The 20762-nt window shown below is 35.8% G+C and overlaps 1 protein-coding gene across 1 annotated transcript in view; it reads right to left on the bottom strand.

Moving 5' to 3' along the window:
- LOC128239442 (calcitonin gene-related peptide type 1 receptor-like) overlaps window positions 1-5512 on the bottom strand; it is a 94983-nt gene extending 89471 nt beyond the window's left edge. Inside the window, exon 1 of the mRNA XM_052956075.1 lies at window positions 5140-5512. Within this exon, the coding sequence (XP_052812035.1) occupies window positions 5140-5319 (180 nt within the window). The 5' untranslated portion in view covers window positions 5320-5512. The remainder of the gene's footprint in view (window positions 1-5139) is intronic.
- Window positions 5513-20762: the final 15250 nt, after the last annotated feature.

Below are 20762 nucleotides of genomic sequence, written 5' to 3'. Positions count from 1 at the left end.
AATGACACATTAATTGGTGTCATTATATGTAACTACTTATATACCATAATTCCTTTGTAAAATGTTTACTCACAGCTCGCCCGGTAGCCAGCTAAGCCCGTTAAGCATTCAAGGAGAGGTCGTGATTCGAGGTTTGTGTAAATCTTACCTTGCTGCTCTTTCTGTATTCCCGCTATCCTGTGTTTTTTTTATTTTAACTTGTATGCCATTATACCACACAGCTGGCCATTTCCTTGCAAACAAACTTAGTGTTGCTATAAACGCATGTTCGATGTAATGCATAATCATCGGTGCCTTTTAATTGATATTTTGTTTGAATAAGTATTTCATTTTTTACTTTTTACACCAATTAATTACGTTATAAATTTTATATTTTTCTACAAAAGATATGTCGATGTTCATGGAAAGAACAATTATCAGCCTACAAATCAACATTTGTGGAGTAAGAAGGTTTTGCTAAATCTTTTATATACAGCGTGAATACTATTGGAGCGGGTTTGAAACCATGTAGCGCTCAGGAAGGTGTGTATCAATTTCGTTGAATCTTTGTCTGTCACAATGTACTCTTTCGGAGAGATACCACTGTACTAATTGTAAAAGTATTCAAGAAAAAGTGATACTGTATTAGGCTTTGCAGTAATGGTTAATGGTATATTAGATTAACGGCTTTTCATAGATCTAGAACTATTGCACAATGACATCTTGTTTTATGTTAGTCGTTTAGATAATTGAAAAAATATATTCTTAAACCAGAATGAATTTGTTTGATTTAAAACCGCTTGTAACTCTGTGACTTCATGTCGTTCCTGTGGGATAGTATATATCGTTCCATGGTTATTCAAATATTCAGTACTGTCACCAGTGTGATAAGGAATGATAGACGACAATTTAAGAGCATTGGGAAATATCCTCAATCAATAGTTTGATTTATAAGTGCTGCGATTGGAGCAGTGATGAAATCTCTACGATGTTTGAAATACTTTTGTCCTATTCCATATTCGAAAGACACATTTTAGCTATTAACGTTCAATTCTTGTATGATTTATTTGATTAACATCAAAAGCATTTATTTGCTCTCTGTTATATATTTTATTTGAGAATTATTAGTTAAGGCGCTCTTTTGCACAAATCTTTTAAGTTTTATCTTATCAATGCGTTTGATATATTTACTATATGCGCATTTAAAATATTCCTAATTTTGCTTTGTCCATCAAATAAATGTGAGTCTTTTTAAGTGAGTGTAGCTCATTTTATAATGTTGGTAAGGTCATATATATGTTTGCTTACATCTTACATCATAATGTTTTATTCCTAACAGCCTCATTGAAAAAAAATAGTTTTTCACTCTGCCTAATAAGTGGTTTGATAATATTTCTCTGTATTTTACAATGATTGAAATTGTTTTTATCAGTTTTGTCCCGTTAGCAAATTGCATCGTTTACTTTTTCATTTGACAACCCAAGTTGTGTTTTAGTATTGTAGTCTTATATCCAGAACATGTAAAATGGTGTTCTTATTCCTATGGTCACCACTTAAATCCATCACCAGCCCCAGTAGCATGAAGAAATTGTAATTTTAATGTTATGCCATCAGTTGAGTAATGTTATGTTGTATAATGAATGATAATAAAACATAGCAGATAATAATTATGAGTTTGATGGACATGGGTTATAAAATAGGTGGTGACATTTAGCAGTACTTTGTATTCTGAAATGACAGCATTCCAGTTACCTGTGCAGTACCATAACGTTTCAATACAATACAATAGTGTTGAGTAGCATCTGAAATGAATGTTATTGTACTACATATGTAAACCAATAATAACTTTATTAAATTAGCATAAGAATGAGGCAAGGTGTAAACCGGTTCGAAGATAGTGTTTATTTTTCCAGTTCGTTGGAATAATTTCTTAACCATGCAATTTTAGAAATCGATTGTATTAAATGGAAATTATATAAACCCTCCTGTTTAATTGCAAAACCATTTATTGTAGTCTCAATTACAAAAACATGTTTTAAACGGACGCACCCGAATTCCTTAATCCTTAGCTCGAGCGTTTTCTTTTGTCGTCATGATGTTTCGCTAAATAGTAGTTGTCCCCTAAGAACTTTCAAGCAAAACCAACAACATCACCAATCGCATTTATGAACTTACCGTTTTGATTATTTCGTATATGTGGGTGAACGATTTACTTGATTAATTTTATCTTCATTCAAGGAAAACAACCAATGCCTACTAAGTAGATTGGTTCATTTAAAATGGATGTTTCGTGCCAGGAAGTAACAGTACAACTTAGGTTATATTTGACCAGTTGCAATAAATGTCCAAGAAATTGCAGTGCTAATGGAAAAGTCCTGGCGTATTGATAATTTCTGATATCTGTATGTGGTAACACATTTTCGGATGGAAGATGTTTTCAAGTCTGAGAAATAATGGGTATAAAGTCACATTGGCTGGAAGAGTGCGATATTGGCTATATTTGGTGTACCGTTTTCAGAAACAAAAGTTTCGTCAACCAGTAAAAAACGTGAATGTATGTATGCTTGATATGTGAAGCCGATTGGTTGGCCATACACCGTATTTTTACTTGGTTCGAAATTAACTTACTTTTTCGTGGAGGAATAAAAGCCATTATCATACAAGGCTTTATAACATTGAAATCCCAAATTCATTTTTAAACAGTAGTTATAACAAACTAAGTCAAACTAAAATGTAAATGAAAACTAAAAATATTGTCTCAAAGCGCCGAATTCGAAAACAACTGATGTCTGGTTTCCGATAGAAAGTGCATGGGGAAAAAAGGAGAAAATATCAATGAAGCAGAATAGTCCAGTTTTTTACATTGGCCGGATAGCAGACAGTTGGTCGAAGAGGTGATGCCTTTGTACATTATATATTATATATACATTATACATTGTCTTCAATTTCACTACATTGGCAATTTAGGCAAATGTTTATGTTTTTTGCTCTTTTTAATTTAGTTAAAGAAAAAAGCCCAACGGGAGATAATTTTGCCAAAATAATTTCGATGGCTACAGTTATTTTGCTTTATTTCAAGTCGCCATTTATCGATATTCTGAGTAATTTTGAATTATGTTTAGTTAACGAGTAAGTCTTTTGATATAACAAATGTTTCGGGAAATTCAATTTGCAAGGGGAGATAAAATTGCAAACATTGGTTTGAGGAATATAGTTCCTGTGTTCAGCACAATGACACACGTTCATTTACCACTGCTCAATATTGTATTCAAGCCCTTCAATTATATTTGTTTTAAGAAATTAATTACTTAACAGGAGATAACTCTTAAACCATGACTCTAAGAGTATTAGTTTTCGGTAATGCCTGAAATTTACATTGCCACCTATAAATATCCCACGTTTTATCTTTATTCTTGAACAGTTTTGCAATAATGGTCCAGAGTAATGGTTCTTAAACTGCACGGAATTCAATGTTGCTATATATGTTCCAAGTCTCAATTAATTCATGTTGTTCATTGTATTGGGCGGTTAATATTTGGTTTAAGAAACAAAAAACGAGAAAGTTACTTTATTTAAATAAACGCACGATAAATACTTACATCATAAGTCTACCGTTATACACTGTATGTAAGAAAGTCGTAAAAAAAAATGTCAAAACAACTATATCGTGGTTTAGTAAAGGGAAATGTTATGTTTGCCATGGGCATGCGACTCCTCGATAAATACAATAAATAAATAAACGAAATACATGATAAGTTTGAACCTTAATTTTAGCAGATATGTAGAGAAAATGAATGGAAGTAAGCATAACTTAAAAAAAGATTATACGGATTAAGTCTTGAATGGAGCATGTATTTGATTTATTTTCTTTTTCTCGATATTGATAAAAACTGTTCATTTGTATAAATGAAAATTGGAAGTAAAACACTTTATATTAAAGCGTCTGGCCTGTGGCAAGTGACAGAAAATATAAACGCACAAAGAAACCGAGAAATTCAGTAATTAGTAGAAGTATTAATTAAAGACAATAGACTAAGCCCAATCTGGGTCTATCAAACTGTTTTTAGCTGATATATTGCACTAAATCTCGGTTTGCTATGTTTCTTATTCTATGTCTTTGGCAATTACCCAGTGCCATTAAACCGGGTTAATGTTTGAACCTTTTGCTACTGAGCTTGTTTCAGCAGCTTTTTGAATCAATATTGAATAGGTACATTTTCATTAATCGCAAAGTCAAGAAGAATGTATTTTCGCAGAATTAGTTTTATCACTAATAATAAAATTAGAACTACATGGACAGTAATCAAATATTCGAATGAAAACCCTTTTGATGTGCACATGGTAGGGGCCAAGAACGACATTGAAAGGCGACAGACATAAACTTTAAGAACGCCGAAAACAGACACACACAAACTTCGGCGTTAGCTTTATCAATAAGTCATGGGATTGCCGCCTTAGAACAGACAGTCAAAGCCGATTTTAATGGATAAAGAGTTAACTGGTAACGAGGTCTAAACTGGTTTGTATGTGCATAACCGCACACTCGTCTACCATCTTTCCAAATAGAACTCAATTTATACCGAGCGCAATGCAACGGAGCTACTGGCACCAATTATCTTAACGCCATTCTTTACGAAGACACATGTGAGGACTTAATTAGTGTATTATGATCATATGGCCACGAGGTTACTGGTGAAATCAAGAGGATAACATAGGTTCGATGATGTTAAAAAATAACACATTAAAATGGTAATCAAGCTAACAGACGTCAGGACACAATTTCTAGAAACATCTTAAAGACCATCACGATGAATTACTTTTTTGAGCACGATCAGAATTTAAGAAAGAAAATTATCTGAATAAGTTACGCGATTTTAGCTTGTTACGTTTAAGACCTTTTGAGAAGTTGAAGCCAGGATTGCGCATGAATGTTGGTTTGTTCAATTTATATACCTGTTATCAGACTCGTGTTGCGTTTTGATATTATTTATAACAAAGAACAGTCCCATATACCATGTCATGGCACAATCTTGTTGATTTTAAAAAACGTTCTTCAAACTGCATTGCTGTAAAAAGCAAACCTGAGAGTTTTTACGTTGAAATTAATCCGAACTGAATGACTCGTGCAAAACTGAAATAAATATCTTATCAAAAGCTTACCTCTATATGGATGTTCCCAGAAATAATATTTTCCACTTTAATAAGTCCTGGATTGGAAACGTTATAATTAAAGCGAAGTGGACCATTTGGAAACAAGTAGACGTAACAGAGTGAACACGTCCAAATGTTGAATACGGAGAGGTTAGCAAATACTCCATAGCTATCACGACACACATCCATAATTCATGCCCGTTTTTAACAATAGTTTTCTTTTGTCGTCATCCGCTTTATTTTACAGAACGTCATCAGAAGTGCTAAAATGATAAGGATCCATTTCCCATGAAGCTAGCTAAGGACAGAAGAGGCTAATAAGTGTTAGAAATTATTCTCATCACTTAAGTTATTGTCTTACTTTTTGTCTTCACGAGCAAGATCTGATCTTGGTGTTAGTAATGATTGAAATGGTTCTCGCCTGTGATCGCCACACAAGGACGATATAATAGCAACACGTTCCAGCTTTGGTCGTGCGGTTCTCCAGAAGCCGATATTGGGTCCTCTGTGTTCGCGAATTTCTCCTTGTTTAAAACTAATAATACAATTTTACCACAATAAATCTGAAACAAAGATTGCCTGCTGCCTGACTTAAATCTTTTCTTATGTTATTCAAATTAGAATAAATTGTAGTTTGAAATTAAAATTTATCATCAGCTAAAAGTTCAAAAATATTTTAATCCACATGAAACTGCTATCAGTAGCATACTATGAGACAAACGACGTTTAATAAGAGTTAGAACTCTTGGAGACAAACGCGACAGCTTTTGAACTATGTTTATTTTGAATGTATTTAGGAAACATGATCATAACTGTTGCGGGGATACTGACTTCAATTACCATCAACATCGCTCTAAACACACAACAATTGAAATCCCCTTTTACATAATTACCGAATTTCTCGCTTTGTTTGTGCGTAAAACTTGCTTTTAATATTGGCATAATATATATGATTAATTCGTTGCTCATTTAGTGGCTTCATGTACCCTAGAGCTCCTTGTAATTGCTCTCGAGGTACTGATTACTATCATTTTGTCATTCTATATTATTAAATCATACCATGGAATCAACTGGACAGAGCCTGACTATCCCTAAATATTTATGTAAAAAGCTATAGAAGCCTAATATAAGCCTAATATTGAGCTCTGACAATATTTAAAAGCCCCTTTTTTAGCCTGTGCCTTGTCCCAGAACTTGTATTTGTAGTTTCCATGGATTCACGGGACACAATTATCAATACTATTTTGCATATTTCGTAACCAAAACAAGCCCGTATAACACACTGCAATGTGAAACTTTCTACAAAATTTAAATGCTTTTTCCTTTTCCAGATCTAATCCTAATTTAGGCATGTGAGAATTATTTTCTTCTTTTTTCAATTTTCCTTTATGCCGTTATCTTTATGTAAGTTAGAAGTTCTTTCTTGTTAATTAGCATAACTATTTTTAAACTTTTTTCAGACTTGATACTGTAAAATACGTCGTATTTGCCCTTTAAGGTAATGTAAATTACTAGTTTCTTTCGAATTCGATTGCGACAATTAATTCATTCAACTTTAAAAATTTGTATCCGATAAAAGCAGGATGCCCACGTGTTGAGTCCACAGTTTAGATATGCGTTCATTCAGAAGAAAATTGTTCAATTACATAGTATGACTTCTCTCAGAAGAAATTGATTCCTTTGCCTATTTCCAGACAGTTTTTAACACATTCAGCTGGTGAAGACATGGGTGGGTAAATCTATTTAGATGCCTTTGTAGTCTTCACACCATAATTATGTCACTCTTAAGTGTCGTTGCATTACTTTTGCATACCACATCGTTCTCTCGTATTAACCCTTTCGGTGCAAAATATAATGAAAAGTAATTGCCAAGGTTCTGGTCACTGACCAAACTCATTTAGTGTCATATTTGATTTTATGTCCTATGTCTTTGGCGTTTACCCAGTGCCATTAAACCGGCTTTATGTTTAAACTTTTTTTAAGCTTGTTTCTGTAGCTTATCGCATAAATATTTAGTGAAACTACCGGTTGCACCCATTACTTTTGTACTCGGGGGGTCGCTTGGCCTAGATGATTTAACATTGCCAAAAATACGAAGGGTCGCTTTTTGTGGGGAAAATGTTAAGTAGTTGAAAGTGTTGCTTTGGGAGATGAGATGTTCACATTGTTGAAGTTAAAAGTAGCAGTCAATACTTTTGTAAGTTACTGTACCATGATATTCAGGGATATCGGATTGCTGACAGAAAGTGGTAAACTATTTTGTTTTACTATGGCTCAGGAGGTTTTGAAAGGATGTAGAACCTTAAACAGCGAAACAAAGGCTAACAAAACTATTGGTTTGTTCGTCCCTTCTTATGTAGAGGTTATGAGTGGTGAATATATAAAAAAGAGCTAGCTCAGTGCCAAGGGGTGTATTAAGGCGGTATTAAATAAAAGTTAACATTAAGTAAAATCTAAATGATTAAGAAGTAGTGGAGTGAGCGTAGCGAAAGAGCCCTTCTAAATCATAAATAAATTACTTCAGATTATATTTCTCAATTAGGATAAAACCTCAGTGGCTGACACATTGTCAACGCAAAATCCGACTAAGAAAATGGGTATCGGATGAGCGGCAGTAGGCGGGCTGTTAAACACCCGCGAAGGTTGAAATTCTTAGTGATTAAGCCTAGTTCTTAATGATTGTCTTTCTGTAATTTCACTAGTTGAAATTATAGGTCGAATTTTAAGGTTTAGAGGAGCTAGCTTGGGTAGGACATTCAGGTCCCGTGAGTTTATATGATTAAGATAAGGTAGCTTGGGTCGGACATTTAGGTCCAGTGTGTTGGTGTGACTCTTATTTGAGGTTTTATTAGGCAGCAAATTGAGCCAATTTAGGTATAGCGAGTTGTAAAACTTTGAGGTGACCCTCGATTTCTTTCTCTATTCAACAATAAATATAAATAACTATCCTTTTGTAATTGATTTTAATTACTGGTTCATTCATAATATAAATTAAAATCATTTGACTACTATTTCGCTTAAGCCACAAAAAAGTATTTTGTTTCCATTATCTCAAAAACAATAGGGTAGGTTGGCAGGCATAACTTTTTCCAAATTTTTTTGAGAACCGTGGATTCTGTACCATACCTACCTATTTAAGGGTATTCACTATTATAGAATATTTAAGATATAAAATGGACAGATTTTAACATGTTCACTCAAACAATGCAAATTCTTTAGGAAATTAAGAAAACAAAACTTCACGGTAAAATAGTGTATGGTCTAGACCAAAAAATATGATTGGTCGGGTTAGTGGAACCAAATAAAAACATATCTTCGCCTAATGGCTAATTAAAAATTCCTCTTTATTGTTGATAAGCAACAAATATTTGGCCAAGTTCAAACTAGTTTTTTATATCAAGTTATAGCAAAGTAGCTATAATATAATTTAAGAGTTAGAGCCTTAGCCCGCATAATTTTCTCAATAAGGTTTAAGAGAAAAAAAAATCATACCAGGGTGTCACAGTTTTGCGACAGCGGCATCGAAGTGGTTTAAATATATAGGATCTGACACGAGTTGTCATTTAATACAAGATTTTATTAAACGAGTTCATGAAATTTGTTAGTAAGCGAGCCTCTGGCGAGCTTACTAACAACTTTCATGGACGAGTTTAATAAAAATCTTGTATAAAATGACAACTAGTGTCAGATCTTTTTTATCACATGCTTAAAACGGTGTTTTTATTACCAATTTAGTTCCACGTTCCACTTTCTAAACCCATTGTTTGACAGCCAAAGTACACTGAGTGGAATGTCAACGATGCGCCATATAAATAGTTCCAAATGAAAATGACAAAAACAGCTAGCAGTTATCAAGTTTTTATTCTGATAAAGCGCTGAACAAGTCACAAGTATAAACATGTGTAGTAAAATATCGAACAACATGAATAACGAACAATTTTAACCATTAAAACACAATAAGTACACAACTTGATGACGTCACACTGAGAGTACATGCTTTTACGCGGTTTATGTGACCTACATCGTCTGTCAAGTTTTACTGTGTGTACGGATTTAAAAGTTATTCGCTGTCGCTTTCTACGATGACTTTAAAGCGTTTTCTTAGTGGACATGGATTTTCACAACATGCAGATGATTACGACGAAGCCTTACTCTGCACTGCATGGATGTTGATGTTGAAAAAGTTCCATCAAGAATGTTTCCAGAGAACAAGCTGTTCTTACCGTCTTGGGACGTACGTGTGATGAGAAACCTGTGCTGCGGAATTCGTATTTGTGTTTTGGTAACCGACAGCTGATTAAACTGGCAAGCAAATTTTATGGCATTGGTCGCATATTGCCTGTTAAGATGGAGATGTTTGAAATGTTCTCGTGTTGTTTGTCACTAATGTGGCTGTATTTTTTGACTGACTGGATATTTCTGTGACTAGTAATCTGCATTATCTGGTTGGCGGAACATTGTTATCAGAAAGTTTTCGAACAAGATGCTTCCTGGCACTATGATTCGTAAGCCATTTGTCTCCCGGAAGTCCTTCCGCTTCATTATTGAGGTTAGTATTTGTTGGCGTTTAAACCATTTTGTTTACAAACAATGCGGAGGGATATCTAGGTCGCGTGTGATTAGTCTAGCCAATAGAAATGTCTGATATGTTATCTTACACATGTGTAAGATAAAAATATTCGTAATGGGTATATTACACGGAAAACAAGGGTAAGCATGTGATAAAAGCAAATAATGTTGTTTTTGTTGTTGATATTTTTTAAATATACCGACAGTCGCATTTTTTTTATTTCTGCTCTAAAAGGGTGAATTATAACACTAACCCTGGCGCCAAACAGTATTGATATAAATATGTCTAACCGTTGAACAAATGGAGAAATGTTCGAGTCGCACGATAATCCTGGACAAACAAATAATTAGTTTGTAACTCAAGGTACTGACTATCGAGAGGGTCATGATCTGATGTAAGCGTCATGTCGAATGGTATTTAATCCGAAAAATATGTTCCTGCGCTTGTTTAAAGGCACAAAAACGAGGAACAAAGCCTAACATTACTAAACGAAAGCGTCACTACACAACAAACCGGGATAACATGGTATGGTGAGTTAAAACAGTAGTTCACTGGTTAACATGGTTTCGGCTAACCTCAATCTCACACTTGTCCAAGCCTGTATCAAATAGAGCAAAGTTAAATATAGTATAAGCCTCATCGGAACCAGTATCAAGTTGACCGAAAAGTATACGAGGTAAAGAAAACCATTGGACTGTCCTCTTATTGCATTCCAATGTACATTTTTGTTGTTTAACGTATTAACTAGAGTAGCAACATTGTGTAGAAATTATCTGTAGTCGAACACTTTAACTTTACTTTTTGTACTCGTTCCTTTTGTGTTTATATCTAAATGGATCATCTTCTACCATGAATATTGCATTAAGCTATAAATTCTATGAGAAGTAATAGTTGCCAGGCTTTGTTGATTTGAAGCCATTGGCTAAAATGCCATGCAGTAAAGATTAACAAAATATTGATTGGGTATACACTTCCATGTATTCGCACAAGTGAATTTCGAGTGACTTTAAACATGTAGGATATTTAATGAAATACGATCTGAGATTGTATTTCTGATTAAATGACACATTATTTGGTGTCATATTATGTAACTACTTATATACCATAATTCCATTGTAAAATGTTTACTCACAGCTCGCCCGGTAGCCAGCTAAGCCCGTTAAGCATTCAAGGAGAGGTCGTGATTCGGGGTTTGTGTAAATCTTACCTTGCTGCTCTTTCTGTATTCCCACTATCCTGTTGTTTGTTTATTTCAACTTGTATGCCATTATACCGAACAGCTGGCCATTTCCTTGCATACATACTTAGTCTTGTTATAAACGCATGTTCGATGTAATGCATAATCATCGGTGCCTTTTAATTGATATTTTGTTTGAATAAGTATTTAATTTTTTTCACCAATTAATTACGACATAAATTTTATATTTTTCAACAAAAGATATGTCAAATTAACTTTCATGGAAAGAACAATTATCAGCCTACAAATCAACATTTGTGGAGTAAGAAGGTTTTGCTGAATCTTTTATATACAGCGTGAATACTATTGGAGCGGGTTTGAAACCATGTAGCGCTCAAGAAGGTGTGTATCTCTTTCGTGCAATCTTTGTCTGTCACAATGTACTCCTTTGGAGAGATACCACTGTATTAATTGTAAAAGTATTCAAGAAAAAATGATACAGTATTAGGTAATGCAGTAATGGTTAATGGTATACTAGATTAACGGCGTTCCATAGATCTAGAACTATTGCACAAGGACATCTTGTTTTATGTTAGTCGTTTAGATTATTGAAAAAAAATCTTCTTAAGCCAAAATGCATTGGTATGATTTAAAAACGCTTGTAACTCTGTGACTGCATATCGTTCCTGTGGGAAAGTAGATATCGTTGCATGGTTATTCAAATATTCAGTACTGTCTCCAGTGTGATAAGAATGATAGACGACAATTTAAGAGCATTGGGAAATATCCTGAATCAATACTTTGATTTATAAGTGCTGCGATTTGGGCAGTGATGAAATCTCCACGATATTTGAAATACTTTGGTCCTATTCCATATTCGAAAGACACATTTTAGCTATTAACGTTAAATCCTTGTATGATTTATTTTATTAACATCAAAAGCATTTATTTGCTCTCTTTGTTAGATTTAATTTGACTATTATAAGTTAAGGCGCTCCTTTGTACAAATCTTTTAGGTTCTATCTTATCAATGCGCTTGATATATTTAGTGAATGTTCATTTAAAACATTCATAATTTTACTTTGCCCTTCAATTAAATTGAGTCCTTTTTAATAACTCAAGTGTTATTCAAGTTTTATTTATGTTGGTAAGGTCACATATATGTTTCTCTACATATTTCGATAATGTTATATTCCTCACAGCCTCATTGAAGAAATAGTTTTAACTCTGCTTAATAAGTGATTTGATAATATTTCCCTGTATTTTATCTTGATTGAAACTGTTTTTATCAGTTTTGTCTCTTTAGCAAATTACAACTTGTACTTTTTGTATTTGACAACCCAAGTTGTGAGCATTTGTTTGCATTGTTACGGTTATGGTGGCATGCTTTATACGTTTGTTGTTTAGTATTAAATAAAACTATTCTAATATTGCATTAGTCCATTTGTTTTATTAATTGGTTAACGGATTTTTTTTAAACAAACGTCGAACGGGTGTTGGGGAAAAAAGGAATCCAGTATGTTTTGTTTTATATGCAACACAATGTCTGCAATTCCTCAATATTGTAATGAATATTGATATGTTCAAATGCTCACTTTGCCATATACATATGTTTGGCTTTACAGTCCAATTTTCTCTCCTACCAATTTCAGATTTAAATTCATGAAATCATAATCATTTTATTCACTTAACATAATAAAACAATGCCACATAAAGTCAATATTATTACAAACTTTCAGTTTTAGTGTCACTTTTTGTTGTTGTTTATTTGAAGCGCATTCCTGACTGCAATATGCCTGTGTCTAATCAGCAATTGGCTCCTCATTGCTAGGCACTACTTCTTCATCTCAACATAAAAAACACACTGTAGCAAATTTTACTGTCACACTTGCAGTATAAAAAATATTATGCATAAATTTTATATTGCTCCAAGACTCAATTATTTTTTAAATAGAATAAGAAAATGTAAATAATAAAAAAGTATATTCAGCCATGCATTTTTGAAGTTGAGATATTTTTCTGCAGCATTAGCAAAATTTAAGTTATCCAAGATTTGTATTGCTTGAATAGTAGGTGGTCTCCATATATGTTTAACAATTAATTTTCATTGAGGCCGCCATTTTGAAAACAATTTTTAAAACTGTGCCCTTATGTTACAAGGAACAGACAACAGGTTTTACATGGACATACATCACAATTTCATTTTTTTTCGAGTTTTCGAAATAATTGGGCGGCGGATCCGTTAACCATATTATTAAAAAAGCCTTAATAGTCTACATTTGATAAATAATATGACATGGAGCAAAACTTAATTCAAGTTTGAAGGCAATTTCTGTAAACAAATAAAACACCTTGTGTTTTTCATTATTTCACTTTCACTTTCAACATCCCTTTCAATAGACATATGACATTTAAAGTCGTCTCAGTTGGGTAATAAATGACATATATTTAAGTTTGCAGTAAAGATTATGTTGCAAGCATTTCCTTTTTTTTTTCTAAAAGTGTACTATTTTTATGAGTAAAAATATCTTCTAAACAAGATTCAATAACATAAGTTCATAGCTATTGATCTTTAAATACATATCACGGTAAGGATTAAAATACGAAAGAGACCATATGGACAGTGAAACTCCTTGGCGCCCGGTGGCGTCACCGGGCTCTTATCAGGCAGAGAACCAATTTACTGTGATCCAATAAGCAGTCCATCTTTTCCTTAAAGGCATAGGAGATCCAGTTAACTCTGAAGATTACAATTTCCTAAATCGTATGTCATATATGATTGTGTTTAAAAAAGCGAGTAATTCAGTAAATGTCATAAAAGATAAAAACAGGCGTTTATCATTGATTTTAAGATTGACATGATAACAATAATGTCAGATACTTATTCGAAATGTATTCGAAAAGGATAGGCCTGATAGATTTTAACTGACAAGCGGACCAAGTATAAAGTCTGCATTTCGGAAAAAGTTGGATATTCTTTATAGCTTCATGATACCTTAAATAAACAACAATACCGTCAAATGGTATCAAGCAAACAGCTGCAATAGTTTCCCTGACTTAATTGTGGGATGATTTTGAAATGAAAAGCATAATAAATTATTTAGTTTTATTAAACTGATTGGGTATAAGTAGCATTGCAGTTTTCATAGTTATCTCCCCTCGGCTCAGATATAAGTAAGTGTGACGGAAAGACCCTGACATAATGAACTCGTCAATTCTGTTCCATTATACAAACGCGCAAGTGGTTGTATTATAGTGCAGGTGTAAGTCATATTAAGTAAGTCTGGTTGATGCAGCCAACCTGGATCGATGACCAATAAGTGGTTTAGCGGGTATGTCAGTGATTCGTGTTACGTGGTCCCTGTGGTTATTGTGGTACAGCAATGAACCTGAGGTAGATTCACGGAGTGGTATAGAATGTATGTCAGTGATTCGTGTTACGTGGCCCCTGTGGTTATTGTGGTACAGCAATGAACTTGAGGTAGATTCTCGGAGTGGTATGGAATGTATGTCAGTGATTCGTGTTACGTGGCCCCTGTGGTTATTGTGGTACAGCAATGGACCTGAGGTAGATTCTCGGAGTGGTATAGAATGTATGTCAGTGATGAGTGGTTACGTGGTCCCTGTGGTTATTGTGGTACAGCAATGAACCTGAGGTAGATTCTCGGAGTGGTATAGAATGTATGTCAGTGATGAGTGGTTACGTGGTCCCTGTGGTTATTGTGGTACAGCAATGAACCTGAGGTAGACTCTTGGAGTGGTATGGAATGTATGTCAGTGATTCGTGTTACGTGGTCCCTGTGGTTATTGTGGTACAGCAATGAACCTGAGGTAGATTCTCGGAGTGGTATAGAATGTGTGCCAGCGATGAGTGGTTACGTGGTCCCTGTGGTTATTGTGTTACAGCAATGAACCTGAGGTAGATTCTCGGAGTGGTATAGAATGTATGTCAGTGATTCGTGTTACGTGGTCCCTGTGGTTATTGTGGTACAGCAATGAACTTGAGGTAGATTCTTGGAGTGGTATGGAATGTATGTCAGTGATTCGTGTTACGTGGTCCCTGTGGTTATTGTGGTACAGCAATGAACCTGAGGTAGATTCTCGGAGTGGTATAGAATGTATGTCAGTGATTCGTGTTACGTGGCCCCTGTGGTTATTGTGGTACAGCAATGAACCTGAGGTAGATTCTCGGAGTGGTATAGAATGTATGTCAGTGATTCGTGTTACGTGGTCCCTGTGGTTATTGTGGTACAGCAATGAACCTGAGGTAGATTCTCGGAGTGGTATAGAATGTATGTCAGTGATTCGTGTTACGTGGCCCCTGTGGTTGTTGTGGTACAGCAATGAACCTGGGGTAGATTCTCGGAGTGGTATAGAATGTATGTCAGTGATTCGTGTTACGTAGCCCCTGTGGTTATTGTGGTACAGCAATGAACTTGAGGTAGATTCTCGGAGTGGTATGGAATGTATGTCAGTGATTCGTGTTACGTGGTCCCTGTGGTTATTGTGGTACAGCAATGAACCTGAGGTAGATTCTCGGAGTGGTATGGAATGTATGTCAGTGATTCGTGTTACGTGGTTCCTGTGGTTATTGTGGTACAGCAATGAACCTGAGGTAGATTCTCGGAGTGGTATGGAATGTATGTCAGTGATTCGTGTTACGTGGTCCCTGTGGTTATTGTGGTACAGCAATGAACTTGAGGTAGATTCTCGGAGTGGTATAGAATGTATGTCAGTGATGAGTGGTTACGTGGTCCCTGTGGTTATTGTGGTACAGCAATGAACCTGAGGTAGATTCTTGGAGTGGTATAGAATGTATGTCAGTGATTCGTGTTGCGTGGTCTCTGTGGTTATTGTGGTACAGCAATGGACCTGAGGTAGATTCTCGGAGTGGTATAGAATGTATGTCAGTGATGAGTGGTTACGTGGTCCCTGTGGTTATTGTGGTACAGCAATGAACCTGAGGTAGATTCTCGGAGTGGTATAGAATGTATGTCAGTGATGAGTGGTTACGTGGTCCCTGTGGTTATTGTGGTACCGCAATGAACCTGAGGTAGATTCTTGGAGTGGTATAGAATGTATGTCAGTGATTCGTGTTACGTGGCCACTGTGGTTATTGTGGTACAGCAATGAACCTGAGGTAGATTCTCGGAGTGGTATAGAATGTATGTCAGTGATTCGTGTTACGTGGTCCCTGTGGTTATTGTGGTACAGCAATGAACTTGAGGTAGATTCTCGGAGTGGTATAGAATGTATGTCAGTGATGAGTGGTTACGTGGTCCCTGTGGTTATTGTGGTACAGCAATGAACCTGAGGTAGACTCTTGGAGTGGTATAGAATGTGTGCCAGTGGTGAGTGGTTACGTGGTCTCTGAGGGTATTATGGTATATCAATGAACCTTGAGTAGACTCTTGGAGTGGTATAGAATTTGCGCCAGTGGTGAGTGGTTATGTGGTCTCTGAGGGTGTTGCGGTACAGCAATGAACCTGGGATAGATTCTCGGAGTGGTATGGAATGTGGGCCAGTGGTGAGTGGTAACGTGGTCTCTGAGGGTGTCGCGGTACAGCAACGAACCTGGGGTAGATTCTCGGAGTGGTATAGAGTGTGTGCCAGTGGTGAGTGGTAACGTGGTCTCTGCGGGTGTTGCGGTACAGCAACACACCTGGAGTAGACTCTTGGAGTGGTATAGAATGTGTGCCAGTGGTGAGTGGTTATGTGGTCTCTGAGGGTGTTGCAGTACAGCAACACACCTGGAGTAGACTCTTGGAGTGGTATAGAATGTGTGCCAGTGGTGAGTGGTTATGTGGTCTCTGAGGGTGTTGCAGTACAACAATGAACCTAGGGTAGATTCTCGGAGTGGTATGGAATGTCTGCCAGTGGTGAGTGGTTATGTGGTCTCTGAGGGTGTTGCGGTACAGCAATGAACCTGGGATAGATTCTCGGAGTGGTATGGGCCAGTGGTGAGTGGTAACGTGGTCTCTGAGGGTGTCGCGGTACAGCAACGAACCTGGGGTAGATTCTCGGAGTGGTATAGAGTGTGTGCCAGTGGTGAGTGGTAACGTGGTCTCTGCGGGTGTTGCGGTACAGCAACACACCTGGAGTAGACTCTTGGAGTGGTATAGAATGTGTGCCAGTGGTGAGTGGTTATGTGGTCTCTGAGGGTGTTGCAGTACAGCAACACACCTGGAGTAGACTCTTGGAGTGGTATAGAATGTGTGCCAGTGGTGAGTGGTTATGTGGTCTCTGAGGGTGTTGCAGTACAACAATGAACCTAGGGTAGATTCTCGGAGTGGTATGGAATGTCTGCCAGTGGTGAGTGGTTATGTGGTCTCTGATGGTGTTGCGGTACAGCAATGAACCTGGGGTAGATTCTCGGAGTGGTATGGAATGTGCGCCAGTGGTGAGTGGTAACGTGGTCTCTGATGGTGTTGCGGTACAGCGATGAATCTAAGGTAGATTCTCGGATTGATATAGAATGTGTGCCAGGGATGAGTTATTACATGGTCTTTGAAGGTATTGTTGTACAGCAATCGCTCTGTAGTCAACTCTCGGAGCAGCATGAAAAGTGTGCCAGTGATGCGTTGTTACGTGGCCTCTGAGGGTATTGCGGTACAGCAATATACCCGTTGTCGAATCTCGGAGTGTGCACCAGCTGTGTAACTGCTGTCCAGAATGCAACACACTCAATATCGAAAGGGTTTTGATATGGCGCGAATGCACAGCTGTAAAAGCTCCAGGTAGTAAAGATATCATTTGGTGAGAGCCGTAAGCGCCAGTTCGCAGAAGAATAAGTCACGTAATTGAAGCGCTTCTTTAATGACAATGTCAAAAGTGCATATTGATTTAACATGATTCCAAATAATTATAGCTGGCTATTACTTGAAGTAAAGTCTTTAATGTATCCTAAAGTTCTAATCATACAGACAAGGTTGTCAGAAAGTAATTATTATATATATTTTATTAATTAAGTTCTTTGACGGCATAATTTTAATAATACCACAATTCTTATGCTTTCAATTATAGCATGAAACGTTTAATATTTTTCGTCTGTGAAGAAGAAAATATGCTTTCAATTTCATTGTGATATTGGATTTCTACAATAATCTAACGCATTGTTTGACAAGATTTAATGACTGTGTATTTGCATTGTTTGTTTAAGTAGAAAGGTGGATATTTAAGGCAGATTTTTGAAAGATAGTACTAATATATAAGCATGACAATAAATATTAATAATTTGCTTTATTTTATAAAACAATTCCTTTCCATACCAATGTTCAGAATAGATCGAGTCGATTGTACCTTGAGACGTCGGTATTGTGACAATATTTAGACATAAAACATTATTATAAAATATTTCGTTTTATTCAAATGCTTCGATATACAGTCGAAACTCGTTGGCTCGATATCTCATGGCTCGATATCCTCGTTTTCTCGAACCAAATTAAAAGGACCGAATTTTATTTACTCTTTGTTCATATCAATTTCGATCGGATGGCTCGATATCTTGAGGGTCGATATTTCTCCACGCTCGAAGTCGTTTTCGCGGTCCCAAACAAGAATTTCACACTTTGATTTGTTTGCTTGGGTCGATGTCATTTTCGCGGGTTAAGTTAAGAATCTCGCACCTTGATTTGTTTGATTGGCTTCATTACGCACAAGGCGCTAATCGATTAAAATTGCTTGACTGATATTATAATTATTATCGAATTTAAATGTTTTAACAGTTTGAATAAACATGCCAACACTTTAAGTGCTGTCTCTAATTGTTATCCATCCCTAAATTACTATGCATTTTGATATAACTTTTGAGCTATGTTTGTGTTACCCACTGTTTATAATTGCCTGTTTTCGCATAAATGTATTTTTATTATAAATAAAAAAATAAAATGATATTTTCTAATAATCGAATAAGTCATATTACGAAATTTAGGGTGCGTAACTATGCCCAATACATTCTCTTGCGGAGATAGCGTAGCCAATAACAAACGAAGTAAATAAGACTTTATGCAATAATTGAAAAATTAACATTCTGTATATAAAGTTCCAGTTTTTTAAAGCTTTCACTCGTCCCAAAAATCCCATGATGATTAAAGATTCAAGTCGGTTGAAATATGTCTGGTTGTTACCGTCGACCTGGCTCATTGGTTAGTGAGCGAAATAGAGGGTGTGCTAGTTATGATTGGTTCAGTGGTGTACGGCGGTACAGAAATAAATCTGCTGTCGACTTTCGGATTGTGCACGTCGTTTGAACGTCGTGGACGAGTAATGCCCACTAGCCTGTATGACTCTGCATACAACTTGAGGAAACATCTGCAACTCGTAAGTGGAGTGTCTAGTGTTGCTGCTGCACGCACAGTCTCGATATGCTTCAGATAAGGCACACAAAAGAGCGCTGGTAAAAGCCATGGGGAGTAAACCCTCAATTTTGTGAGGGTCATACGTGCCAATTCGGAGAGGAATAAGTCAAGAAGTAGAAGCGCCACTTTTGTGACAGTTCCAAAGTGCATCTTGGTACCGAGACAAACTGCCGGTCGCTTAGGACAGTTGAAGTGATTGTTGTGTTTCATGTATGCAAGCTGATTACGTGATCCCTAATTATTATAGTAAAATAAGTTTGATGTCAAATCATTATGCTGTATTTTATCCTATATCATTTTTCATAAACACAAGGTTGTCTGGGGAATGGTATTATATATTTCCTAATAAATTAGAAGTTCTGACCGCTCTATGAAATAATTTCACGTTGCAATAGATGCTTAAAGTGTCTGGGTGACCATGTGACACCAATTTTGATATCAATATGCGGTACGCAATTTGGTACATTAATATAAATATAGGAAATTTCTAATTTCGAATACTACATTAGAAAAACATAGCGTCGAATCTTCTATGAAATAGGACAGATTTCTAATTGGTAAAAACACTAATCTACCTCGATATGTGACCGTAGATGTGTCTGTGACGATTCCGGGCAGATTTGTTGAAATATATCACAACATAAAATGGCAAAGAACGTTTTTAACACCCAAACACTTTTTGTTGCAGTGTGCCAAAACTGTTGAATTATATCCGCATACATATAAAGGCTTTTCGTCAATACAGAACTTGGTGTGTAAGACTTATTGAAAAATGAACATTTAAGTTTTGAGGGACAATCTTTTGCAAGAGGAAACGTATATCTCATTTCATATGATGTGGTTAGAAATTGATCAAATTATATGACGAAGAACTATTGCACGAGAAATTTGCTGAAAAAAAGTTTGCATCAGAACTGAGATCTTTCGACGATACGTTTTAATGCCAGAATTTTCCAGACTATCCAATCAACTAAAAGGCTTCAAGATGATATCTTTTGTTATTTTTTAAACATAATCAATCGCCACAGTTGATTGGAAAGTGTTAAACGCTTAAGGATCTAAATATATTCCTATGTGAAATTGGCGATCTATCAAAACAACAAGTTGTATAAAGGAATACATTTTTATGACATTACAATGAGGCAATAAATCCAAACAAAACAAAATGTATGTTCATTCGAATAAAACACTCTACTTCAACAATGTTCATCTCTCAACCTTGACTTAGGGGATATTCTGGTTGAAAATGTAGTCAGACATTCATTGCCGTTTTTGTTTTGAAAATAATGTTCAATGAATTTAGAAATGAATCGGTGCATTTAAAAAAACACTTCATCTCTTGAATGTTCTAACGCCTTAACGACGGATATGATTTTGTTATTGCAACTCATCTTAATACAGTTTGACTTAATGCAGAATGGTGCGGGCATACGGTTCTAAATCTAGCTTAAATAGAGTGTTTTAAATTCAAGGTAGAGCCGGAAGAATATTATTACAGAAAGCTTCTGAAATTTCTTCGATGCCACTT

Source organism: Mya arenaria, chromosome 6 (genome assembly GCF_026914265.1).
Source record: "Mya arenaria isolate MELC-2E11 chromosome 6, ASM2691426v1".
NCBI lineage: Eukaryota > Metazoa > Mollusca > Bivalvia > Myida > Myidae > Mya > Mya arenaria.
The sequence above is the reverse complement of the archived record's forward strand: the minus strand, read 5'-3'. Positions and strand labels throughout refer to the sequence as shown.